This window comes from Lynx rufus, unplaced genomic scaffold (genome assembly GCF_022079265.1).
Source record: "Lynx rufus isolate CCGP_SWC_20201006 ecotype Redwood Valley unplaced genomic scaffold, mLynRuf1.p SCAF_7, whole genome shotgun sequence".
Taxonomy (NCBI): Eukaryota; Metazoa; Chordata; class Mammalia; order Carnivora; family Felidae; genus Lynx; species Lynx rufus.
In genome coordinates this window covers 41,553,033-41,580,631 of record NW_025814889.1, presented here as the reverse complement: position 1 = coordinate 41,580,631, position 27,599 = coordinate 41,553,033, and the positions used below count along the sequence as shown (strand labels likewise).

General features: G+C 44.7%; 1 protein-coding gene and 1 pseudogene across 2 annotated transcripts in view; both read right to left on the bottom strand.

Annotated features, from left to right (window-relative positions):
- Window positions 1-2,754: 2,754 nt before the first annotated feature.
- CD4 (CD4 molecule) overlaps window positions 2,755-27,599 on the bottom strand; it is a 43,462-nt gene continuing 18,617 nt past the window's right edge. The window contains exons 4-10 of one of the 2 annotated variants that reach the window (XM_047065470.1): window positions 8,129-8,287; window positions 7,453-7,725; window positions 5,746-6,081; window positions 4,818-5,018; window positions 4,129-4,253; window positions 3,728-3,877; window positions 2,755-3,381 (exon numbers count right to left, since the gene is read on the bottom strand). In XM_047065470.1, coding sequence (XP_046921426.1) covers window positions 3,752-3,877; window positions 4,129-4,253; window positions 4,818-5,018; window positions 5,746-6,081; window positions 7,453-7,725; window positions 8,129-8,287 — 1,220 coding nt within the window. In that variant the 3' untranslated portion in view covers window positions 2,755-3,381; window positions 3,728-3,751. The remainder of the gene's footprint in view (window positions 3,382-3,727; window positions 3,878-4,128; window positions 4,254-4,817; window positions 5,019-5,745; window positions 6,082-7,452; window positions 7,726-8,128; window positions 8,288-27,599) is intronic. The other variant, XM_047065472.1, reaches the window with a different exon arrangement.
- LOC124501370 (40S ribosomal protein S27-like) lies at window positions 23,656-24,202 on the bottom strand (annotated as a pseudogene).

Below are 27,599 nucleotides of genomic sequence, written 5' to 3'. Positions count from 1 at the left end.
CTCCACTCTTTCCTCCCATGCCCCAGCCTCAGTTTCCCTCTGATGGGAAGGAGGATAGTCCTGAATTTCCTGAAGCTGAGCTTCAGTGAGCCCTTGGGAGGGGACTAAGAGGAAATCAGATGAAACCCTGAACAGAGTGGAGGCAAGAAGGATGAGCTAATGGTTTTGGGGGCAAATAGGGGTAAAAATGGGGCACAGAAGTGAGAGGGTCTACTTCCTGTGTAAGAATCTCAGATCCTAGCCCTCCCTGAGAGGTCCTAGTCCGCCCCCCACCTTTGTTCCCTCCGGAGCCCAGTATACCCTAGTTGCCATGGCAATGGCCAGCCAGAGGGAGGTGGAAGGAATTGGTCAGAAGCGCTCCCCCCCCCACTACTCTCCCCTACAGCCTGGCACCCCTTCCCACCTACCCTCACCCAGGCCCAGCGGGTGGGTTTAGGAAAAAAGAGATGGGGAGTCAGAGAGGGAGGGAGGGAGGAAGGATGTGAAGGACAGAGAGGAGGTGAAGGACAGAGAAAGATCAGAGGAAGGTGGGAGGGAGGATCTGGGGGACTCCACCGCTGTCAGGGGTCCCTCGCCCTTCTGGGTGAAGGGGTAAGGTCAGGCGACTCCTCCCTCCTGCCACCCACCGTGTTCTCCAGGGCAGTGACAGCAGGTGGCTGGGGAGGAGGGGCCGGCCGGAGGGGAGAGAAGGCGGCTGGGGGGAGGAGAGGAGGGGGCCGCGGGGGACAGGGCAGGGGTCTTCTTACCTCTGGCTGCGCCCGGCACTGCCATGGAGACCGCACTCCCGACGCGGCTCGCCCGGGCTCCCGCCGCCCGCCGGCTCCAGCTCGCCCGCCCTCCTCCTTCCCTCCCTCCTTCCCTCCGGGCCTCCCTCCCCCTCCTCGGTCCCAGCCTCCCGGGCTCGGTCCGCCGCTCACTCAGTCTCTGCCCCCCCCAGATCTGTCCAAGCCCCCCTCTCCCGGAGGCATGCCGCCCGTGAGCCCCGGGTCCGGGTCCGGCAGGGAAGCGGCTCGGGGGGGCGCGGGGGCGAGTGCGGGGCGGGGAACTGGACGGCGGTGACTTGGAGGGGGAGGGGCAAGGAAGGCGCCGGCAGGGAGGGGGCGAGGACGCTGGCGGGGAACCGGCTTCATTGGTGAGACGGTTCGTGTCCTGCCCCCACCCCACCCCGGTTTTCCGCACGAACACAGGCTGAGAGAGGCAGCTGGTGGTGTTCGGGGACTGAGGAGCTGGCTGTTCGGGCGGAGGAAGCGTGTGTCACTGTGTGTATCCGTGAGGGCTGCGCCCTGGGTGTAGCTCAGTGGGGTATGTGCTGGAGGCTGTGATGGAGCTGGGGCTGCTGGGGGCGGGGCTGGTGGACACAGGTCTAAAAGAATATATCCACCCCCCCCCACCTCCCCCCACACACATACCGCTTCCTTCTCCTGGAACACAAACTCACACTTCTGTTGGGGATGCACACCATTAGCATGCACACATTACAGTTTCTCTTGGTCCTTTTTTCCCACCACGCACATGCATGTGTAGAGCACACACAACCCCTGCGGCCTCTCCCTCTCAGTACATCACACGCACAGGATTACAAGGTCTTGGCCTCCTGCACACACAAGGCCCTGTGGGGTGGGCAGGTGGGTGATGGACCTCCAGAGAATTTTTCCCTCCCGGGGGGGAAACTTCATCTCCTTTCCCTGGAAGCCTGGCACCTCTCCTCTGGGTCTGTCTGATCCCAAAGATTGGGAGATCCAGGTAGGTCCCCAGAGACGAGTCTGTCTGTGGCTGTCTGTCTGTCTGTCTCTCTCTCACACACACACACATACACACAAAGAAGAACATCTTCTTTACAGTAAGTTTATTGTATTTTTCTGTCAGTTCAGGGAAGCAGGGGTGGGAGCAGGCAGGGATACGAAGCAAGCAGTGGGGAGCCTTGGTGTCAACTTGGTGTCCTCCCTGGAAGGGGCGAGCTGGAAAGAGAAGACAAGGGAAAGGGGGTAGGGACTGACACAGGTGGTGAGAAAGGGAGGGAAGGAAAGGCAGAGGAGGCTGAGGGTTCCTGAGAGAGATGGTTCAAGAAGAGGAGGAAAAATACTTGTAACCCCAATTTTCCTGCTTCCTGAATGGTTTGGAGGAAGGATGAAGGAAAGTGCAGGGCAGGGGGACTGAACCCTTCCACGAGGTCCTCTCAGAGTATTCTCTCTCCAGCCAGCTCCTCGCCCCCTCCCCCTGGCAAAGCTCACCTTCCAGAAGGTTCCGCAACAGGGTGAGTGGTAGGTCACTGGGCACTCTCTCCCACAGGGCCTGTGTTCCCAGCCTGTGCTCTGATTAGGAGAACTGCCAGCTTTTGTCCTCTGGTAACAGGATTCTGCCACCAGCAGGTGAGAGAGGGATTTTAGTCAGGGAGGCCCTCTTCTGTGTTTCTGAACTCTCTGAGGCAGACCCTGAGTGGGGTGGTGTGCTTTTATGAATCCAAAGGTGGGTACTGGGCATCAGTGACTAACCAGATGCAGAGATTCGCGTGGTGTTTGTGTCTGTGTTCAGGAAACAGCCACGGAACTAGGGGTTAAGAGACCTGCGCTAGTCCTGACTCTGGCACGTACTAGCTGTGTGACCTTGGGCAATCATCTGACCTCTCTGAGTTCCATTTCCGGTCTATAAGCTGGAGATGCTAATCTTGGTCCTGTCAGTACTAGCTCCGTAAGAGTTTCATAAGGTTTAAACAGACAAAGGATGTGAGACTGGCTCATAAACTGAGATATACTGCTTGGGTGATGAAGGAATTGTGTCTGTGCACAAGGGTGGGCTATGTACATGGGTTTGTGTCCAGCGGTGCCTGTTTGTGCACAGGTCAGGATGTGAGTCCGTGCCCTGCCAAAACAGAGTGAGGAAGCGGGGAGAATGGAGCAGTGGACACTAGCAGTCAGGAGGCTTTTGATCTGGATGTGCCCTTGACTGGCTGTGTGATCTCGGGCTAGTGCCTGTCCCCTCTGGTCCCAAGGTCCTGTCCAATAAAATGGCAGCCCTATGCTTCATGCTTCAGATACCCACCCTTGCCCTCCATGCCAGGTACGGCTGGTTCCATGTGGTTCCCTGGGCCCAGGAGGCAATGGGGGAGGGAGCTGGGAAGAAATCATGGATCAGGGCTAGGCTTGATGCAAAGGAAATGGGGAGGAAATGGTGTAAGCCTCTGCAAGAGGAGAGCCAATGGCCAAGCGTGGACAAAGAGAGCAGGAGACGGCTGGAAATGTTGGGGTCTGCTACATTCATCTGGTCCGCAGGCCCAGGAGCCCAGCAGGAAACGCAAGGGGAGACAGCTGGCGAGGCTGCACTGCAAGTGGGAAGCTCCCCGGTCCTGTGCCTCAAATGGGATTACATGTCTTCTGTAACCGGCTGGAGGAAAAAAGAAGAGCAAGTTTATTCCTCCCCAACTCCTTTGCCTCCTCACAGCTCCGTGTCTCCCATACTGCACTTTCCCTTCGTGCAGTGGTGGCCTCTGGGCCACAGCTGCAGGGCCATATCCAGAAATATCCCAGGCCCCTTCTCCACTGCCCTCCTCCTTCTTCCTGCTTCCTACCCCCGCCCCTCAGCCATCCCCTTGTGCCCTTCTTTCCTCATCCATCACCTCCCTTTAACCCCCCTCCCCTTCCCCTGTATCCCTCCTCTCTTTCTTCTTTCCCACTCCTGCCCTCCTCTTCCCCTTCCCACTCTCCCCGGCCCCCTCAACCCATTTCCTTACTGGGAGCACTGGCAGGTTTTCTTCTCACTGAGGAGTCTCTTGATATGAGACATCCGTGCTGCCTGGCGCTGTCCAGGAAGAAGGAGAGGAGTCATGAGGGTCCCAGGCCTCCAGAAGGGAGGTGCCCCTTGGAGGCAGGAATGGGGAGAGCTGGGAGAGGAGAAGCAGTTACTGTGGCTGAGGCCATCTGTCCCAGAATTAACCCTTTGCTCTTTCCAGTCTCTCCCTCTGCATGGGATCTGGGACAGGGCCCAGTCGCCCACTAGGGAACTTGGTGCGCGGGCGGAGAGAGCCAGAGCACGAGTGCGTCGCATATACAGGAGATCCTTGTTGCTGTAAAGGTCTCCGGTACTCACATGCCCTGTGGGAAGTGAAAGGGGGTTCTGGGGAGTCTCACTCACCCTGCGGTGCCAGCACTTAACACAGCAGTAGACCCAGAGCCCAGTGAAAAGCACAAGGCCTAGGACCCCGCCCACCACGATGGTCAAGAGATTTGTCCAGGTCCTGGTGAGCACAGGAGGCAAAACTGCAAGAGAGAAAGATGTGTTCAGCTCACTGCCCGCTGTCAGGGGGCCGGGCATTCTGGAGGGCCCTAGGAAGGCCTCACCGCCCAGTTACGCTTGGGTCTCATCCTTGGGCTGGGAGAGCAGGATAGGGTTGGCAGGGCTCTCGTGACCCACCAGGGCTGAAGGGGAAAGGCTGGGGAAGGGGCCTTAAGGGTTGAAAACCATACAGGACACCCTGGGGACTAGAAGCAGCGGTTTCAGGCTGTACACAGTGCATGCGTGTGTGCGTGTGTCCATGTGTCCGTGTGTCAGGAAGGAGGCAGGGCGGGGACTCTTGGTCAGGTGGGCCCTATTCCAGGGCTGTAGAGCTTAGGGAAGTGGGAACTTGTGGGACTCCAGGTAAGAACCTCACCTTGCCTTCCGTCCTGGCCCCTGTGTGTCCAGGCAGCGTGAGAATAACCCACCTGTCTCAGAGGGATTGGGGCGCTGGGACTCTGGGTGGTGTCCACCAACCCCGGGGAAGGTCCCACAGATGAAGAGAGAGGGGCTTGGGGTTAGGCCATGGAACCTGGATCCTCACTCACCCTCGGCCTTGGATACCAGCAAGACTTTGTCCTTGTGACTCAGTAGACATTGCCATGTTCCCGCCTCGGCGTCCTCCACCCTTACCATCTTCTGCTGCTTTGAGACCTTGGCAGCCTGTCCTTCGAGTTTCAAGCTCAGCGTCAGCTCAGGGGAGGTGGGTCCCAGCACCTCACAGGTCAAATTGTTCCCAGACTGAGTCACTGCAGAGGGACAAGAGCCTGACGCTGGGAGCCTGGACCTCTGAGTTCCTGGCACCTCCTTGCTCTAAGGGGATTCGGTGGAACAATCAAAACACTTTACATGGCTACTCTTCCTTGAGCCTCTCAGAGCACATTTTCATGCGGTTGTATAAAGCAAACACAGCTTTTGAGGCCGAGGGTCTTGGATTTGGATCCCAACCCCACTGCTTGCTGTGTCCTGCAGTCACCTGACAACCAAGCCTCAGACAACAGTTAAATACACAATAAATTCACAGACACATGTAAAGCGCTGGAGTGGGTCTGGCGTGTACTAAGCAGCAAGTATTAGCCGTGATTATTTGTGGAGTTACGATGATGGGGGAGATAAGAAAGCAAAGAGCTCAGCGGGTAGCCTGACACTACCCTCATCACGATCACCCTAAGAGCAGATTTTGTTATCTTCATTAGAAGAAAGAGGCCCACAGAGGCAGGGAGCTCAGTCAGGATCATAGAGGGTTGGCTGAAGGCAGAATTAGAACCCTGGTTCTCAGCTCATGCCCTTTGGGGATTCTCAGCAGATCCCACCCCAGGCCGGCTCATGGAGGTCAAGGAAGGACATGGGGACTCCAGTCTCAGTTTGAAACCAGAAGACCCTGGATCAGCTCTGTCGGGCCACCGGGCCTGTCCTGCTGGGCCTCACCCCTCCACCTTCGGCCCCTCCCCTCTGCTGCTCGGCCTAACTCCTCACCTCTCATCACCACGAGTTTTACTTCCTGCTGCAACTGTCCCTTGTCAAGGACCAGGGTCAGGTTTCCAGAACCGGCATAACGAGACAAAACGTTGGGCAGGGTAAAGCGGAGCGGGAGTGAGTCCATCATCTGGAGTTTGGAGTACTGGTCAACCTCTTTCACAGATAGCTTCTTGTTCTTCAAGGTGAAGGAGATCCAGAGCAGGGAGGAGGGAGCCCCCTCTGCCTTCCACCTCAGCTTCCCAATCAGGTTTTCATCTTCGAAGTTGAGCGGGAAGGAAAACTCCACCTGCTCCCCTTCTTTCGCATAGACCGTGTTAGAGACCTTCTGGAAAGCTGGAGGTGGGAAGAGAGAGAAGCTGGGTCAGGAGATAGGAAGATGAGGGTGTATGGGGTAGGGAAGGGCATGTGGTGGGGGCAGCAAAGAGATGGAAGGGGGCCGAGTGAGTTCAAACACTTAGGTTGCTATTTCTGGCCCTTAAATTCCCATCTACCTCCCCAAATCTCTCTAGTCTCTCCACCCCAGCAGATTCCCAAGGCAGCACCTCTGCCCCCTGCCCCCTGGAAGCCCTCGTAGAACAGCCCAGCCACAGGGTCCGCTCTGTTCTCAGGATCCCTGGAGCACAGGGGATGTTTGGCATGTGCTACTTAGGTGTATAATTCATCAGCCTTTGTAAGATAAGAGCAAATGCCCAACTAGGGCTTACTATGTGCCATGCACTGTTCTAAGTGCATTACATGAATCAATTCTCGCTGTAACACTACAAGGGAGGTATTATCACAGCAAGCATCATCTCTGAAACCAAGGCACAGAGAGGTTCAGTAACTGGCCCAAGGTCCCCCGGTGAGGTCAGAGCCAGGACTTAAGTCAGTCTGTGCACTTAGCCACCACATTACATTCCCTTGTGTCACATAAGTACAGAGGGCAGGATCTGGGGTGGGACTTGCCTTCTGGGCTCTTGGTACCCGGCATCCCCCAACCAGGGTGCCTGGCTCACGATTAAAATTTTTTTTTTAATGTTTATTCATTTTTGAGAAAGAGAGAAAGAGAGACATACATGAGTGGGAGGGCAGAGAGAGACGGAGACACAGAAACTGAAGCCGGCTTCAGGCTCCAAGCTGTCAGCACAGAGCCCAACGCCGGGGTTCATATGGGGGCGGGGGGGGGGGCAGATCTGAGATCATGACCTGAGCCAAAGACAGAGGCTTAACTGACTGAGCCACCCAGGTGTCCCCCACCTCCCCCGCCAGCTCACGATTTAAAGGAGCAATGTAGAATCTCATCAGGGCTGGCTTGCTGGTGTTAGGGTCCCTAAGTAAGTGGATTTACAACTTAGTGGGACTGGGGAGCTGAGACAACAACGAAAACAGATGCCCTTAACGTTGTTCCTCCTTTGGGGCCTCCTCCAGGGGATTTGGAGTCCCTCACATCCTTACATCCCCTGTCCCTTTCCTTCTTCCATGCCCACCGCCCTGAGGGGTGGCTATTAATCAGCCCCTTGAGGAAGAGAGGGTCCAGTGTATCCCTCAGGACATATTCAGCTCTGTGGGGGGGGGGGGGGTGGGAGGAGAGGGGGAGGAGGGGCTGGCCCTAGCCTCCCTCTGTTCCCCAGCAGCCGACCCAGGAGCAGAGCAGTGAGAGCGTGGGGAGGATCTGCCTGCCACTGAGGCAGAGGGGAGACGGCAGGGGAGAGGAGCCCCTCTTACCCAGCACCAAGATGTTTGTGTTGAACACCAGTGTCTTCTGGCTCTGGGAGACAGTGCATGTGCAGGTGCCACTCTCCTGCAACTCCAGCTGGGACAGTGAGAGGCTGTGGACCCCACTCTTGCTTTTATTCCCTGGACCTTTCCATTGCACCGAAGGGTTACTACCGGAGGGGCTCTCCAAGGTCAGGGTCAGGCTCTGCCCTTGCAGCAGGTAGATGCTGGTGCTGGTGCTGCTGCTGCTGCTGCTGCCGCTGGGGTCCACCTTGGCAGTCACTGTGGAAAGGAGCAGGCCACCTGTGTCACATACACACTATCCCCAAGGGGAGGGAAGAAACCAGGAACCAAGAGTGTCTCTCCATCACCCCTGCTGACACCTGTGGGTCCATCCCCACCCCCACCCACCCAAGGCAGAGTTTCCTCCTTCTCCTCCTCTCCCTCCCTTTCTTCTGTTGCCTCTCTCCCTCCTTCCTCTGCCCCCTGCCCCTTCCCCCCCCCCTAGGTTTCTTCCTCTCCCATTGCCTGACCCAAGGCCTGAGGAGGATTTGAGGAGATGTGGTGGCCAGTCTGACCCGTCTCTAGACTGTTGAGGTACCACTAGCTCAGGGCCTGGTTTGGGGGCACTAATGGGAGTCAGGGAGGGAGGCAGCCTGGCTAGGTGGTATCCCCGTGTACTCACAGCCGAACACCAGCAGTTCCACCTCTCTTTTCTTGTCCTCCACTTCACAGGTGTAAATCCCTGAGTCTTCGATTTGAAGGCTCTTGATGACCAGAGGAAAGGATCCTTGGTCCCACAGGATTTTTTTGCATTCAAAGCGAGTTTTCAGCTTGGAGGAGCCTGGGAGCAGAAGCCACGTGGAGGAGGTTGGGGTACCCTGAAGACACGACATCGCCGGAGAGGGCAATGCCCACAGCCTTTCTGATCTCAGTCGCTAACTTTCTGCAGAATCTGTCCCTAATCCGAAAACCCCAGACTGGAGAGGAGGTCCCATCAACATTCACTTAATTGGCCAGGACAATGTCTCACTAATCCAAAATAAAACAAGACCCTTATTTCAAGACCACCAACTCCTACATGCCAAGTACTTTCCACGCATCATCACAAGTGATCTTCACAATGATTCCAAGAAGTAGGTACTGTTTGGCTTGTTTTGTAGATAAGGGAACAGAGGCTCAGACTCTTACTTTACACATTGCTGGCAGGAACATAAACCAGTACAATTTCTTCGGAGGGTAATTTATAACATCTACCCGAATTATAAATGCACATACAAAAATAACTGTCCACCAGGAAAGAATAGGTTAAGTAAATAATTCACCCATTCAGTGGAATGCTGTACAAGAAGGAAGCTCTTTCACGGTTAAGAAAGGAATAATAAATAGTTAAGACACGTCATTAACTAAATCGAGCAAGATATTGAACAGGCTACCATTTGTTTAAAAAGGAGGGAGAAATCTGTCTATCGATATCTATTTCTCTATCATCTGCCTTGTATAGGAACAGATATTTCTAGAAAATGGTAACTTTGGTTGCCCCTGGGGAGAAGAAGTGAATATCTGTGAGACAGGTGTGGAGGAGGGCTTTACACTTTTCTACCTTTGTTTTTTTTTTTTAAGTTTAATTATTTATTTTGAGAGAGAGAGAGAGCCAGGGAGGGGGGAAGAGAGAGAGAATCCCAAGCAGGCTCCATGCTGTCAGGGCAGAGCCCCGACTCGAGGCTTGATCTCATGAGCATGAGATCATGACCTGAGCCAAGATCAAGAGTTGGATGCTCAACCAACTGAGCCACCCAGGCACCCCACTGTTTTCTACCTTTTAAATTTGACTTCAACAAGTAGCAGAGACAGGATTAAAATCTGGGCCTGTTGGGTATAGTATACAGTACTGTCTCTAGAAAGTTCCCCAGACAGGGACAAGTGGCCTCCTCCGGTCTCTTCTTTCAGTATCCAACAACCATCGCCATGAGGAAGTTCTTCTAAAGAGAAGAACTAATCACTTTCTGGGTGTGGCTCCAGAATTCCTGTAATGGACAGCTGTAAAGGCTAATCTTACATAGAAAATGCAGTTTTTACTTAGAATACATGTTTAGAGGGATGGGGCAAAGGTGGCTGAGAAAAAAAAAAAAAAACCCTACCCTCAATGCCTTGGGCTCTACTTCTGTCTCCCTGAGCAGTCACGGGCCCTCTCCCTGTTTCTACCTGGTGTGCGAGACTGGGTGTCAGACTGGCCTCTTGGCCCCTTCCCCACTGCTCAGTCTTCTCCTCTTTGGGAGACCTTTCCGGTTGAGCTGTAACCCTGGGCTCTCCCTCAGCACTCCCCCAACCCCCTTGCCCTTGATGCTTTGGGAGTTCCTTACCTCTGGCTCTTTCCCTGGATCTGCACTTGGCTTAGTTCTCCAGGTGCTATGAAATCCTGCTCCATTCCATTCACAGTTTACCAAGCTTCTTGGAGGAGTGCTCCCCTCTGGTTCTGCCCCCTTTTCCACCTTTTTTGTTCCCTCCTCCTATGTAAGCACCATTTCCTTTTCTTCCTCTTGGGCTCCTCTTCTGACATCTGCATTTAGGGGTTACCCCAGATCCTCTCCCCCATTCCTACAGATGTTCTAAATTCCAGGGCACCCCCTGTCAGCGCTGCAGCTGACTCCCAAATTGATATTCCCAGCCCCAACCTCTCTCCTCAGTTCTGGACCCACATTTCCAGTGACCCAAGGGATAACGTTATTTGAAAATCTTGCCATCACCCAAACTCACTTGGTTGAAAATGAAGTGTGTCACCCTTTCCCTAAAATAACGCTTCCTCCTTGCTCTCCTTTTCCTCTTCTGGGCCCTGTCATGGCCCTGTTACTTGTGCAGGATGTCACATACTTTGTTTTTTTGGTTTTTTTTTTGTTTGTCGTTTTTAATTTGAGAGAGACACAGAGCATGGGCAAGTAGGGAAGGAGGCAGAGGAGAAAGAGAATCTTAAGCAGGCTCCACACTCAGCATGGAGCCTGATGTGGGGCTCAATCTCATGACCATGAGATCATGACCTGAGCTGAAATCAAGAGTCTGACGCTCATGAGGCTCAACTGACTGAGCCACTCAGGTGCCACAGGACGTCACGTGCTTTGAAAAGGAGATCACAAGGTGGTGTGGAAGGTCTAAGAGTACGGGTGAGTCTGGAATACGTCGTGGAGAAGACCTGTGTTGCACCAAATCTTAAAAGAATAGGCAGCGGGCCAGAACGAAGATGAGGAATGAGCACATCCAGGAAGTGGAAATGCTCCAGGAAAGCGGTAGAGGCAACCACCTCAAAGCAGTGAGGAAAACCCCCGGGTGTCCAGGTTTCCAGGGGGAAGCTGTGGGAAGTGGTGCCGAGGTGGTGGACGTCTGGCAGAGCCTCCTGGGCCTGGTCCAGTGGACTAGGGAGCGACAGGTAAAAGGCATTGCTTTGGAAGTCAGTACTGAAGCGGGTAGAAGAAAACCAAAGTAGGAGGGACTGGGAGCAGAGAGAATTGCCAGGAAGCTTCCACTGTAATCCAGGTGGGAGTTCTGTGGCCTTGGCTAATGATGGTGCCATTCTCATGGGAACAAAGATTGTTAAATAACAAAAATTCAACCGAGTGAATTGTAGGGATCTTACTGGCTTCATAATCCAGCCATGCAGGGGGCAGCATCCCATCTAGCAAGTGGAAGGGAGCTCCCAAGGGCTACAGAAAAAGAAAGGTTTTTAAAGGTAGAAAGGAAGTGGAAAAAAAGGAAATTATTAGGGAAGAATCCATTGTTTTAGGCAAGATCGCCTTTCCTAAGGAAAGCAGAAGGGGTGCCTCAGTAAATATCCTGGTGTTGACAAGGAAATTCCCATGCTGACTGGTTAAAGGTTACATTTCTAGGGGGTTGAAACGGCAGTTAGGTTAGGTATTAAGTCTTGGTTTACTGACCAGGGGTCTTAACCTAAGTGACACCATTTTGGGCCTGTGGTTCTCACTTTAACAAGATGAAACAGAAAAACACTTTCAAAGGAAGGAATCACCATCGTGGGTGACTGATGGGAAACCAGAGATTGAAGAAGAGAAAAATAACCTCTGACTCTCTGGTTCAGAAATTGGGGAGGTCAGGAGAGTGAAACTGCCCTTGTCAGAGATCAGGAAGTTGGGAAGGGGAACAGTTCTGGAGGAAAATCAAATCCTAGGAACAGAACAAAAGCACTCACACAAAAGACAGGAATTTTTAGAAAGGAGCACCTTGTTTCAACCCCAGAGGCAATCAAAGAAATGCAAATGAAAACAACAGTGATATATTTTTCAACTGTCAAATTAGCAAAGAAAAAAAAGCATTAAATACTACTACTCAGTTCTGGCAACATGCAAAAAGCACACAGTTAACTGGACTTAGTGTAAACAGATGGAACCTTTCTGGAAGCAATCTTACGGTATATGCCATCCATTATTAAAAGTTTATATCTTTAATCTCATTTCTAGAGCATTATCCTTAAAACAATAATTTAAAAATGCAAACTAGGGGCGCCTGGGTGGCTCGGTCAGTTGAGTGTTGAACTCTTGATTTTGGTTCATGTCATGATCTCACAATTGTGAGATCCAGCCCTGTGTTGGGCTCTGAGCTGGGTGTGGAGCCTACTTAAGATTCTCTCTCTCACCCTCTGCCCCGCCCCCCTCTCCCCCCCAAAATAAAACTTAAAAAATAAAATAAAATAGCAAACCAAAATGTAGATACAAAAAAGTAGTGTCGTCAATAGGGTACAACATTAGACCAAAAGATAATGGCTGTATATTAGAGTATCTTAATTTGATGGAATATTAGGTTAGCACCAAAATAACTAAAATAATTTATTTTTCTTTCTTCCTATTTAACCCATCCTCTCCACCCACTTCTGCTCTGGTAACCATCAGTTTATTCTCCGTAATTAAGAGTCTGTTTCGGGGCGCCTGGGTGGCGCAGTCGGTTAAGCGTCCAACTTCAGCCAGGTCACGATCTCGCGGTCTGTGAGTTCGAGCCCCGTGTCAGGCTCTGGGCTGATGGCTCAGAGCCTGGAGCCTGTTTCTGATACTGTGTCTCCCTCTCTCTCTGCCCCTCCCCTGTTCATGCTCTGTCTCTCTCTGTCCCAAAAATAAATACACATTGAAAAAAAAAAAAAAAGAGTCTGTTTCTTGATTTCTCTCTCTCTCTCTCTTATTTTTTCCTTTTGCTTGTTTATTTTGTTTATTAAATTCCACACATGAGGGAAATCATATGGCATTTGTCTTTCTCTGATTTATTTCACTTAGCATTATACTCTCTAGCTCCATCCATGTTGTTGCAAATGGCAAGATTTCATTCTTTTTTATGGCTGAATAATATTCCATTGTATGTATATACCACATCTTTATCCACTCGTCTGTTGATCAATGAATCACTTGGGCTGCTTCCATATCCTGCTATTGTAAATAATGCTGCTATAAGCATTGGGGTACATGTATCCCTTTGAATTAGTGTTCTTGTATTCTTTGGTTAAATACCTAGTAGTGCAATTACCAGATCGTAGGGTAGTTCTAGTTTTAATTTTTTCAGGAACCTCCATATTGTTTTCCACAGTGGCTTCACTAGTTTGCATTCCCACCAACAGTGCAAGAGGGGTCCTTTTTCTCCACATCCTCGCCAACAGGAAACTGTTGTTTCTTGTGTTTTTGATGTTTGACTTAGCCATTCTGATGTGTGTGAAATGATATTGCATTGTAGTTTTGATTTGCACTGATTTGCATTTCCCTGATGATGACTGATACTGAGCATCTTTTTTTTTTCTCCCTTTTTTTCTTCCCTCCCACTTCCACCTGGCTGCTAACGGAGTGTCTTTTCGTGTGTGTGTTGACTATATCTGTCTTCTTTGGAGAAATGTTTGTTCATGTTTCTTGCTCAATTTTCAACTGGACTATTTGGTTTTTGGGTGTTGAGTGGTATATATGTATTCTTTATATATTTAGGATACTAACCATTTATGAGTATGTCATTTGCAAATATCTTCTCCCATTCAATAGATTGCTTTTTACTTTTATTGATTGTTTCCTTCACCATGCAGAAGCTTTTTATTTTGATGTAATCCCAATAGTTTATTTTTGCTTTTATTTCCCTTTCCTCAGGAGACATATTTAGAAAGAAGTTGCCACAGCTGATGTCAAAAAAGTTACTGCCTATGTTCTCCTCTAGGATTTTTATGGTTTCAGTTCTCACATTTAGATTTTTTTTTAATTTTTAATATTTATTTATTTTTGAGAGAGAGAGAGAGTGTGTGAGCAGGAGAGTGGCAGAGAGAGAGAGAGAGAGAGAGAGAGAGAGAATCTGAAGCAGCCTCCAGGCTCCAAGCTGTCAGCACAGAGCCCAACGGGCTCAGACTCATGAACGGTGTGATCATGACCTGAACCGAAGTCGGATGTTTAACCAACTGAGCGACCTAGGTGCCCCAGTATTGAGATTTGAGAGTTGTTTACATATTCTAGATACAAGTCCTTTGTTGAATAGGTAGTTTGCATATATTTTCTTATATTTTATAAGTTGTCTTTTCCTCTTCTTAATAGACTTTTGCAGAGCACAGTTTTTAATTTTGATGAAGATCAATTTGTACATTTTTCCTTTTATAGATCATGCTTCTGGTATCAAGTTTAAGAACTCTTTGCCTAGTCTAGATCCTGAAAATTCTCTCATATATGTTATACTTTTATACTTCACATTGAAGTTCATAGTCCAATTTGAGTTAGGAGTTTTTTTTTTTTTTTGTACTTTTTAAATGTTTATTTATTTTTGAGGGGGAGGAGGGGCAGAAAGAGAGAGAGACACACACAGAATCCAAAGCATCAGCGCAGAGCCCAATGCAGGGCTCAAGCTCACGAACCAAGAGATCATGCCCTGAGCCAAAGGCAGACCTTTAACTGACTGAGCCACCCAGCAGCCCCTTGAGTTAGTTTTTATTTATTTATTTTATTTTATTTATTTTATTTTTTTAATTTGTTTTTTCTAACGTTTATTTATTTTTGAGACAGAGCATGAATGGGGGAGGGTCAGAGAGAGAGCGGGACACAGAATCTGAAACAGGCTCCAGGCTCTGAGCTGTCAGCACCGAGCCCGACGAGGGGCTTGAACTCACAGACTGTGAGATCATGACCTGAGCCGAAGTCAGACGCTTAACCGACTGAGCCACCCAGGCGCCCCAAGAGTTAGTTTTTAAATAAGGTGTAAAACTTAGGTCAAGGGTTGTTGTTGCCAATGGTGGTATTGTTTTTACTTATGGATGTTCAATTATTCTAACACCATTTGTTGAAAAGGCTATCTTTCCTTCAATGAATTGCTTTTGCACCTTTGTAAAAAAATTTTTTTTGTTGTGCATATTTGCAAGGATCTATATCTGGGTTCTCTATTTTGTTCCATTGATCTATGTGTCTACCCCTCCCCCAATACCACACAATTTTCATTACTCTAGTTATATAATAAGTCTGAAAGCAGATAGACTGATTTTCCATACTTTATTCTCCTTTTTCAAAATGGCTTTAGCTCTTTGAGTTCCTTGGCTTTCCATATAAAGTTTTGAATAATCTTATTTACATCTACAAAAAATCTTGTTGGGACTTTGATAGGAATTGTGTTAAGCCTGTATATCAATTTGGGGAGAATTGACTTTCCAATGTTGAATCTTCTGATTATAAACATGGATGTCTCTCCACTTATTTAAATCTTTGACTTGTTTCATCAGTGTTGTTTAGTGCATGTCCTGTACGTGTTTGTTACATTTACATAAGTATTTTTTGAGCATTTGTAAATGCCATAGTACTTTTAATTTCTGTATGCACACATTCATTGCTAGTATATAGGAAAATAATGGATTTTTGTATGTTTCGCTTATATTCTGTAACCTTACTAAACTCACATATTGGTTCTAAGAGGGTTTGTTTTTTAATATAGATTCCTTAGGATTTTCTACACAAATAATGACGTCATTTGCAAATAGGAACAGTTTTATTTCTTCTTTTTTAATCAGTATTTCTTTTATTTCCTTTTCTTGCCTTATTGTCCTGGCTAGGGATTGCAGTACTATGTTGAATATGAGTAGTAGAGCAGACATCTTTGCCCTATTTCTCATCTTAAGGGAAAGTATTCAGTCTGTCATTATTAAATAAAATGTTAGTTGTAAGATTTTTGTTTAGATGATTTTTAAATGTTCTCTCAATTTAGTATACTTTTATTTTTCTCTTGAGACTTCACTGTTGACCCACAAAAGCTGTTGTTTTCAAGTATTTGGCGATTTTCCTGCTACATTTCTGTTATGGACTTCTGGCTTGATTCCATGTGGTCAGAGAACACACTGCACAATTTCAATTCTTTTAAATTTGTTGAGGTGTATTTTATTGGCTCAAATATGGACCATCTTGGTATATGTTCTGTGGACCTTTGAAAAAGATATGCATTCTGCTGCTGTAGGGTGGAGTGTTCTAAAAATGTCAATGAGATCCTGTTGATTGATGATGTTGCTGAGTTCTTCTATACCCCTGCTGATTTTCTGTGGAGCTGTTTTGTCAGTTGTTGGGAGAAGGGTGCTGAAGACTCCAACTACCGATGTGGATTTGTCTATTTCTCCTTTTGGTTCTACCAGAATTCCTTCACATATTTTGCAAATCTGCTGTTTGGTGCATACCAATTTAGGATTATTATGTTTTCTTGAGGAATTGACATTGCCATTATTATATAATGTTCTTCATTGACTCTAATAGTTTTATTGATCTGATATTGACTTTATCCAATATTAATATATTGATTCTTGCTTTCCTTTGCTCAATGCTTGCATGGCATACCCTTTCTCCATCCTGTTACAGTCAACTCGCCTGTGTCATTTTTTTAAGTGAGCTTCTTTCTTCCTTTTTTTTTAATTTTAAAAAGAGAGAGTGTGAGTGGGGGAGAGGGGAAGAGGGAGAAAGAGAGAAGATCTTAAGCATGCTCCACACTGAGCATGGAGCCTGACACAGGGCTTGATCCCACGACCCTGGGATCATGACCTGAGCCAAACCAAGAGTCGGACGCTCAATTGACTAAGTCATCCAGGTGCCCCTGATGTGAATTTCCTATAGACAACATATTGTTGGGTTTTGCTTTTTAATCTACTGTGTCAACCAGTCAACCTGTTTTTTGATTGGTATATTTAGACCATTTACATTTAATGTAATTATTAAAAGTTAGGGCTTAAGTCTGCTTGTTCTGTTTTTTGTTTTCTTTTTCCTGTCTTCCTATGGGTTACTTAAACATCTTTTTTTTTTTAAAGATTTATTTTTATTTAAGTAATCTCTACACCCAGCATGGGGCTTGAACTCTTGACCCTGAGATCAAGAGTCACATGTTCTTCTGACTTAGCCAGGCAGGCACCCCTTGAATGTCTTTCTGTAACACATTTTCTTAGAAAAGTTTTAGTTTTACAAAAATATTGTGAAAATGATAGACTTTCCATGTACTCTGTACCTAATTTCTCCTATTATTGCCTTACATTAGTATAGAACATTTGTTATAATACATCAATATCAACACATTTTTATTAACTAGCCCATACTCTACTCAGATTTCCTTAATTTTTATCTAATGTCCCCTTTACACCCCAAGATCCCATCTAGGAGACCATATTACATTCAGTTATCATATCTCCTTTGGCTCTCCTTGGCTGTAACAGTTTCTCAGACTTTCCTTGTTTTGGATGATCTTGACATTTTTTGAGGAGTACTGGTCAGTTATTTTCTAAAATGTCCCTCTATTAGGGGGATTTGTCCAATGTTTCTCTCTCTCTTTTTTTTAAGTTTATTTATTTTGAGAGAGTGAGAGAGAGCATGGGAGGGGCAGAGAGAGGGAGAGAGAGAATCCCAAGCAGGCTCTGCACTGTCAGCACAGAGCCCTATGTGAGAAACACAAACTGTGAGATCATGATCATAGCTGAAATCAAGAGTCAGATGCCCAACCGACTGAGCCACCCAGGTGCCCCTCCAATGTTTTTCTCTTAGTTAGACTGGGTTTATGGGTTTGGGGGAAGAAGATCACAGAGATAAAGTTCCATTTCATTACATGTCAAGGATACATACCATCCATGACTTATGACTGTCGATTTTGATCACCTGACTGAGGTAGCGTTCTTCAGGTTTCTCCACTGTAAAGTTATTCTTGCCCCCTTTTCCATACTATATTCTTTAGAAGTTAATAACTATGCACAGTTCACACTTAAAGAGTGAGGAGTTAATGCTCCACATCCTTGAGAGCAGATTGTTTACATGAATTATTTAGAATTCTTCTACATGGGAGATTTGTCTCTTTCCCCCATTTATTTATTTATTCAATCAATTATTTTATCAGTATGGGCTGATAGGTATTTATTTTATACTTGGGGATGTAAACATTTTATTTATTTATTTATTTTGAGAGAGAGAGAGAGAGTGAAGGAGAGGCAGAGAGAGGGGGAGTGAGAGAGGGAGAGAATCCCAAACAGGTTCTACAATGTTGTCACAGAGCCAGACGCAGGGCTCAAACTCATGAACTGTGAGATCATGACCTGAGCCAAAACCAAGAGTCAGATGCTTAATTGACTGAGCTACCCAGGAGCCCCTGGGATGTAAATATTTTTAAATATGTTTTAGAATCCATTTTAATTTATCTGTGGTAGTTTTGAGTGTATCTCTTTGTATATTTTTAGTGATTAATCTAGGTATTACATTATATGTATATATAACCTATCACTTAGTCTACTTGTGTTATAATTTTACCTTATGTCCCTTTACATCTTTTTAACATCCCCATTTATAATTAGTTACCTTAAATATTTCTCCTACATACATTTAGAAACACATAGATAATGTTATAATTTTTGTTTCAAATGTCAAACATAACTTAGAAAACTCAAGAGGAAAAGGAAAGCCTAATATATTTATCCATATATTTGTTTACTTTGTTCTTTCTTCTTGATATTCTAAGATTCCTTCTTCATTATTTCCTTTCTGTTTAAAGAACTTCCTTGAGCCATTCTTTCACAGTAGGTCTGCTGGCAACAAATTCTTAGTTTTCTTTCATCTGAAAGCGTCCTGACTTCTTCATTCCTGAAGGATGGTATAGAATTCTGGGTTTACTGTTCTCTTCTTTTAGTATTTGAATAATATCACATCACTTCCTGTAGACTTGCATGGTTTCTGATGAGAACTCTGTTGCCATTTAAACTGTTACCCTGTAGGTAAGGTAGTCAATCTTCTCTGGTTGTTTTGAAGACTTTTTTTCTTTTGTCTTTAGTTTTCACAAATTTCATTGTGATGTGTTTTGATATGGAATTCCTTTGGTTTATCCTGATTAAGGTTTGCTCAGCTTCTTGAATCAATAGGCTAACATCTTACCAAATTTATGGCATTTTAAGCCATTACTTTTTTTCAGCCATTATTTTTTAAGTATTTTTTCAGTTCCATTTTCTTTTTCCTCTCCTTCTGGGACTACACTGACACAAATACTAGATTTTTTGTCATAGTTCCACAGGTCCCTAGGCTTGGTTCATTTTTTTTTTTTTTTAGTCTATTTTCTGTCACTCAGATTGCACAATTTCTGTTATTCTGTCTTGTAGTTCCCTGATTCTTTCCTTTGTCCTTTTCATTTTTCTGTTGGATCTATCTGCTGATCTTTATACTTTGGTTATTATATTTTTCAGTTCAAAATTTCCATTTGTTCTTCTTTTATCTTTTATTTCTTTGCTGAGTCTTTCCATTTTGTTCATTTGTTTCAAGTATATTTGTAATTGCTTGCTGAAGGATTTTTTTTTTATTGTGACTGTTTTAAAATCTTTGCCAGATAATTCTAACATTTTTGTCATCTCATTGTGTGGGCATGCATTGATTCTTTTTTTCATCCAGTTTGAGATATTACTGGTTCTTGGTATCATGAATGATTTTTTAAATAACTTTCTTTTTTTAAGTTGTTGGGTTTTTTTTTAATCTCTATACCCAACATGGGACTGGAACCTGTGACCCTCAGATCAAGAGTTACATTGTTCTCCAACTGAGCCGGCCAGGTGCCCCTGATGAATGATTTTTTATTGGAACCTAGGCATCTGAATGTTATATTATGAGAATTTGGATCTTCTTTAAACCTTCTATTTTAACTGGCTTTCTTTGACATCACTCTGACAAGGGAAGAGCATGGTGCCACCTTACTGCTGCCAGGTGGAGATAGAAATCTGGGTTCCCCTCTCATCCTCCATTGCCACTAGAGGGGGGTGCTCCTTATCACTGGACAGGGTAGAAGTTCCAGCTCCCACAAGGTGTCCATAAACCCTGTGTTAGTGCCTTTGTTATTGCTGGGTGATGATGAAAGCCCTGACTCTCCACTAAACCTCTTCTGACAACCACCCAGCAAGGAGGGGTGCCTCATGACTGCGGGTGGAGGTGGAAATCCAGGCTCCTTATGTGATCTTTACTGACAATGCAGGGGGGTTAGGACCCTTTCCACTGGCTGGTGCCTCATTACAGCCTCAAGAGGGTGGAAGTTTAGGCTCTTCACTCAGCTTTTTCTGGCATGGGAAAGGGTGGGGCCCTTCTTCTGGTGTTTGACAGGAGTAGAGCAGTTACTGTCTATTACTTTGTCTTGCTAGTTTGCTCCTTTCCTGGTCCTTTGGCTAGAGAGAGGAAGCTTTTGTTGATGCTTATTTTTGTCTGTGTCCGTTGAGGCTTCTAGGTTGCTGGCTTCTTTAGCTCCAAGACTGGGATATACAAGGCAAAAGAAAATTCCCCACCATGTTGATCCTTGGGCCCCTGGGTCCCTACCAGTCTGCCCTCTTCTCTACATGTTTCAGAGTCTTCTTATGTTAGCTCTATAGGTAATGTCCAGGGTTTCCTGTTGTACTTAGTGTATTTAGCAAAAAGTATGTTACTAGGGACTGAATTGTGTTCCCTCCAAATTCAGATGTTGTAGCTCTAATACTCAATGTGATGGTATTTGGAGATGGGGCCTTTGAAAGGTAATTAGATTTAGATGAGGTCATGAAGATGGGGCCCTCATGATGGGATTTGTGCTAAGAGGAGACACCAGAGAGCTTGCTTCCTGTGTCTCTGCCATGTGAGGACACAGCAAGAAGCCACCCCCTGTAGGCCAGGAAGACAGTTCTCTCCAGAACCCAACTGTGTTGACGCCCTAATCTTGAACTTCCAGCCTACAGTACTGTGAAAACATAAATTTCCACTGTTTGATTACCTAGTTTATGGTATTTTGTTATGGCAGCCTAAGCAGACTAATACATATGTCTACTCTATTTTCCTGAAAGCCCTAATTTTTTTTTATTACCTGAATAACTTTCCACCATTGTACCATAGTTCAATTCTTTCCTCATTAATGGATATTCGGGTTGAAATTTATTCTTTCATGTTATAAGCAATGCTTATGACAACATTCTTGTGCAGAGATCATGAAATATTCACAATTTTATCTCTGCCAAGTAAATTTTACAGAGTAGCTAGTACTTCATGTAAGAGTTTATAATTTTGTATTTACTAAACATTGGCAGATGACTTTAAAAATTTTTTAATGTTTATTTTTGAGAGAGAGAGAGAGAGAGTGCAAGCAGAAAAGGGGCAGAGAGAGAAGGAAACACAGAATCTGAAGCAGGCTCCAGGTTTTGAGCTGTCAGCACAGAGCCTGACGTGGAGCTCAAACTCATGAACTGTGAGATCATGACCTAAGCTGAAGTCGGACGCTTAACCAACAGAGCCACCCAGGCGCCCTGGCATATTACTTTTAAAAAATAGTCTAGGGGTGCCTGGGTGGCTCAGTTGGTTGAGTGTCCAACTCTTGATTTTGGCTCAGGTCATAATCTCATGGTTCATGAGTTTGAGCCCCACATCAGGCTCTGCACTGATAGTGTGGAGCCTGCTTGGGGTTCTCTCTCTCTGCCCCTCCCTTGTTCATACACACCTGAGTGCTCTCTCTCTCTCAAAATAAATAAACTTAAAAAAATAGTCTAATAATTGATTGTCCCATCATTATAAAATGTTATGAGGAAGTAAGTTAAAAGCTATATACAGCATGATATCATCTATTTAATAATATATATATCATATTTTCCACACTAAACAAAGCCCAGTAGGAAATAAATAAAAATGTTAACAGAGGATAGCTCTCAATGATGGAAGTATGCATGCACTTGATTTGTTTCCTATTTATTTACTTATTTATTGGCCTCTGAGGAAAAGGGAATCTTCATCATTTATTCTTTTTTGCATTTGCCAAATATTCTGTAATGAGCACATAATACTTTTTAAATCTGGAGGGGAAAAAAAACCAGCAACATCAATAAAACTTGGCTAAAGGAAGTAATATACTGGAAGGTGCAAATTAATATGTAGTCAAATCTTACAGCAGACACCATTTGAGAGAAAGTTGTATAACAGAAAGATATCTAAAGATCAAGCTGACCTGGCCCATCAATATTGCTTCTAGGAATTTATCTTGCAAAGACATTTGCATATATGCCCAGAGATGCAAGTTTTGATTCACTGTTTGTGATAGCAATAAACTGAAAACAGCCTAAATGTGCAACAGTATGGGATTAGTCAAATAAATCATGGTCTAATTATGAAAGAGAATTATGCAGTCCCTGAAAATAAATGAGGTAGAAATATAGACAGATATATATATATGTATGTATATATATATATATATATATATATACACAAACACACATATGAAAATAGAACAACCTTCAAAATATCTAATTTAAAAGAAAAAAAGCAAGGTTAGAAACACTATACAAATTCTTCTTTTGTTTTCCACTATATTATATCCCCGGCACCTAATGTAGAACATTACCTAATCCTTGTAGGCACTCAATATATACATACCCGTATATACATACGCATATATGATGAATTTATTATTTTATGTAAGAAAAGAAGGAACGGTATACATATATGCATAGATCATCTCTTGAAGGAAACACAGAAACTGGTTAAAAGCTGCCTCTGGGGAAGGGAACTGAGAAATTGAGGATCAGGAGTAGGAAGGAGATTTATTGTCACATATTAAAAATGAGACAATAAGCCCAAAATGGAGTCACTTATGCTAATCCCCACATCAGCAAACCAAGACTCTCCTAGGAATGTAATCTTTAATTAGTGAGTCTGGAGCTACCTGGTCAGCACTAGTGAAGAAGTCTGCCTGATACACACTCTCTGTCCCCTTTAGGAAGGTGACCTTGCCTGAAACAAGAGTTCTTTGCTGATAAACTTCCTTTTTTCTGCCCTCTCTCTGCCTTTAAAGCCTTTCATTTTCTATAGCTCCTTGGAGCTCCTATCTATTTGCTGGATAGGACGCTGCCCAATCCATGAATCATTGAATAAAGGCAATTAGATCCTCAAATTTACTCAGTTGAATTTTGTTTTTTCATAGATTTGGAAGCAGTGGTGGGATAGAAGGAAACTTCTGACAGCTTCAGGGACAATGAGAAACACAGGCTTGGTACTTGTGAACCCTTTTGAATTCTCTGTATTTCTCACCATTTCCGAGAGCCGTGGGTGAGTCCCTCTTGGCTCTGAGCTCTGCTCTCTTTGCATCAGGCTCCTGATCTAATTAACTTCCCAGTCCGTTCCTCATTTGTCCAGAAACACTAGTTCCATGTTGGGAATTGCTGGTAATTTGGACCACAATTGACCATTTAATTGGAAACCCCAGCCCTTGATTCTACTTCTAGATTCCAAACTGGGAACTGCTGGCAATTTCGTCTGCAATTTCTCATTTACTTGGAATCCTTCCCTAGATTCCACTATGGCAACTGCTGTTTGGAATCAGCCCATGGTCCCCATTCTTTGGGGTTTTCTAGTACAATCCCTTCGCCAAACCCCAGTTTCACCTCAGGAGTTGCTGGTGGTGCACACAGGGCCTTGTCTTAGCCAGGCCACAGTAACACCTCTTGCTTAAGGCTGGTATGTTAAGATGCACCTGTTTGTTTTGTTTCGTGTAGATAAAGGTTATTGCTAATGGAAATCCCAGAAGTAGCTGCAGAATTGATGAGCACGGGTTGAGCACTTAAAAGCTGTCAGAGGGGGCGCCTGGGTGGCTCGGCCGGTTGAGTGTCCAACTTTAGCTAAGGTCATGATTTCATGGCTCATGGGTTCAAGCCCGGCGTTAGGCTCTGTGCTGACAGCTCAAAGCCTGGAGCCTGCTTTATATTCTGGGTCTCCCTCTGTCTCTCTGCGTTCTCCCGCTCATGCTGTCTCTTAAAAATAAATAAACATTAAAAAAAAATTTTTTTAACTATAGTTACATGATCTTGGTAGACTAACTGGAATTATTGAACTGGTAAGGCTTTCTGTGATATAACACAAATTCAGGACTTTGTGTGGATCGTTGGCATTGCTTTCTTCTAAATGAACACCCCTCTGTGAGTCTGGCTGTTCTACCTGTTGGCTGGCACATTGTTGAACAGCCTACACAAAGAGCATGGCTGAAAACCATGGTAGTCTTCTAGCAACCTGGACATTTTACATCCATAAAATAGGAATTTGGGCTGTGAACTAGCTGTTGCTTTTTATGTATTTTTCTTTTCCTCTTCCCAGGCTGGATGTAGTAAATCTCTAGCCAAAAGCATGTTGGTATTTTTGCAAACCCAGCTGGTCCTGATCTCTAAGGTGACACTGCTAGCAGGCAGCACGTGATCAGGAGAATGGCATCAACTCTTACCAAGTGTTCTAGGACGAGCTAATATCTGTTCTTCTCAAACTATGCAAAAAATACAAGAGGAAGGAAAACTTCCAAATTCTTCTGAGGCCAGTATCACCCTGAAACCAGATAAAGACACCACAGAAAAGAGAACTACAAGCCAATATCACTCATGAATATAAATGCAAAAATCCTCGACAAAATATCAGCAAACTGAATCCAACAAGACACTAAAAAAATCGTACACCGCTATCAGATGGGATTTATTCCCAGGATGCAAGGGTGGCTTCAATATTTGTAAAACAGTTAACATCATACATCACATCAATAAGAAAAAGGATAAAAGCCATGTGATCATTTCAATAGATGCAGAAAAAGCATTTGACAAAGTACAACACCCATTCATGATAAAACACTTGTGCAAAGTAGGTCTTGAGGGAATATACCTCAACATAATGAAGGCCTATATGAAAAATTCACAACCAACATCCTACTCAATGGTGAAAAACTGAGACCTTTCCCCCTAAGATCAAGAACAAGACAAGGAGGATGTCCACTCTCACCACTTCAATTCAACATATTTGCTTAAATCACAGCAAATAGACAACATAAAGAAATAAAAGTCATCCAAATTGGTAAAGAAGAAGTAAAACTCTCACTATATGCAGATAACATGATACTGTATATAGAAAACCTTAAAGACTCCACCAAAAAGCTAGTAGAACTGATAAATGCAGGGGCGCCTGGGTGGCTCAGTCGGTTAAGCGTCCGACTTCAGCCAGGTCACGATCTCGCGGTCCGTGAGTTCGAGCCCCGCGTCAGGCTCTGGGCTGATGGCTCAGAGCCTGGAGCCTGCTTCCGATTCTGTGCCTCCCTCTCTCTCTGCCCCTCCCCCGTTCATGCTCTCTCTCTGTCTCAAAAATAAATAAACGTTAAAAAAAAATTTAAAAAAAAAAGAACTGATAAATGCATTCAGTAAAGTTGTAGATACAAAAGCAACGTACAGAAATCTGTTGCATTCCCATACACTAATAATAAAGCAGCAGAAGGTGAAATTAAGAAAACAATCCCAGGGGCACCTGGGTGGCTCAGTTGGTTAAATGTCCGACTTTTGATTTTGGCTCGGGTCATGATCTCACAGTTCGTGGGATCGAGCCCCACGTCAGGCTGTGTGCTGACATCCCGGAGTCTGCTTGGGATTCTGTCTCTCCCTCTCTCTCAAGCCCTCCCCTACCCGATCTCTCACTCTTTCAAAATAAATATACACTAAAAAAAGTTTTGTTTTTTTTTTTAAAGAAAGAAAACAATCCCATTTACAATGGCACCAAAACCCATAAAATATCATGGAATAAACTTAGCTAAAGAGGTGAAAGACCTGTACGTTGAAAGCTACAAAACACTGATGAAGGAAATTCAAGATGATGTAAAGAAATGGAAAAACATTCCACGCTCATGGGTTGGAAGAACAAATATTAAAATGTCGACACCAGGCACCTAGCTGGCTCAGTTGGGAAAGCATGCAACTCTTGATCTTGGGGTCATGAGGTCAAGCCCCACGTTGGGTATGAAATATTCCATAAAAATAAATAAATAAATTTACAAAAAAAATTTTTTTAATGTCTATACTACCCAAAACAATCTACATATTTAACACAATCCCTATCAAAATACCAACAGCATTTTTCACAGAACTAGAACAAACAATCTTAAAATTTCTATGAAACCACAAAAAACCTGGAATAGCCAAAGGAATCTTGAAAAAGAAAAACAAACTGTAGATATCACAATTCCAGATTTCAAGTTATATTACAAAGCAGTAGTAATTATAACAGTATGGTACTGGCATAAAAATAGACACATAGATCAATAGAATAGAACAGAAAACCCAGAAATAAACCCACAATTATATGGTCAATTAATCTTTGACAAAAGAGGAATGAATATCCAATGGGAAAAAGACAGTCTCTTCAATAAATGATGTTAGGAAAACTGAACAGCCACATGCAAAAAATGAAACTGGACCACTTTCTTTCACTATACACAAAAATAAACTCAAAATGGATTAAAGACCTAAATGGGAGACTTGAAACTATAAAAATCCTAGAAGAGAACACAGGCAGTAATCTCTCTGACATCAGCCATAGCAACATTTTTCTACATAATCTCCTGGCACAAGGGAAATAAAAGCAAAAATAAACTATTGAGACTACATCAAAATAAAAAGTTTCTGCACAGTGAAGGAAACAATTAACAAAACTAAAAGGCAACCTACGGAATGGGAGAAGATGTTTGCAAATGACATATCTGGTTATATTTGGTCATATATGGTCATATATGGTCATATTTGGTTAGCATCCAAAATATAGAAAGAACCTATATAACTTAACACACAAAAACTAAATAATCCAATTTAAAACTGGGGAGAAGCAGGGCACCTGGATGGCTCAGTCAATTAAGTGTCCTACTCTTCATTTTTTTTTAATTTTTGGAAGTTTATTTATTTATTTTGAGAGAGGGAGAGAGCACAGGGCAGGGGCATAGAGAGAAAGAGAAGAAAGGGAGAGAGAGAATCCCAAGCAGGCTCAGCACTGCCAGCATGGAGCCCAATGTGATGAATTCATGAACCGTGAGATCATGACCTGAGGCGAAACCAAAAGTCAGACACTTAACCGACTGAGCCACCCAGACACCCCTAAGTGTCCGACTCTTGATCTCAGCTCGGGTCTTGGTCTCAGGGTCATGAGTTCAAGCCCTGCATTTGGCTCCATGCTGGACATGAAGCCTACTTTAAAATAAAAAATCGGGAGAAGATATGAACAGACATTTCTCTAAAGAAGAAGACATAGATGACCAGAAGACAAATGAAAAGATGCTCAACATCACTCATCATCACGGAAATGCAAATCAATGTGTATCAAAGCTATACAATGTGACATCACCTCACACCCTGATGGAGTGTGAATGGCTAAATCAAACATCAAAAACACAGGAAACAAGTGTTGGTGAGGATGTGGAGAAAAAGGACCCCTCTTACAAACTAGTGAAGTGGTGGGAGTGCAAACTGGTGAAGTCACTGGAAAACAGCATGGAGGTTCCTCAAAAAATTAAAAACAGAACTACCCTACTACCCAGGAATCGCACTACTAGGTTATTTAGCCCCAAAATAGAACACAGGGTGCCTGGCTGGCTCAGCTGGAAGAGCATGTGACTCTTGACCTTGGGGTCATGAGTTTGAGCCTCATGTTGGGCATAGAGATTACTAAAAAAAATAAATAAAACTTTAAAGAAATGCAGGAACACTAATTCAAAGGGATACATGCACCTCTATGTTTATTGCAGCATTATTTACAATAGCCAATCTATGGAAACAGCCCAAGTGTCCATCAACAGATGAATGGATAAAGGAGAAATGGTATGCATATAATGGAATATCATTCGGCCATAAAAAAAATAAGGGGGGATGAAATCTTGCCATG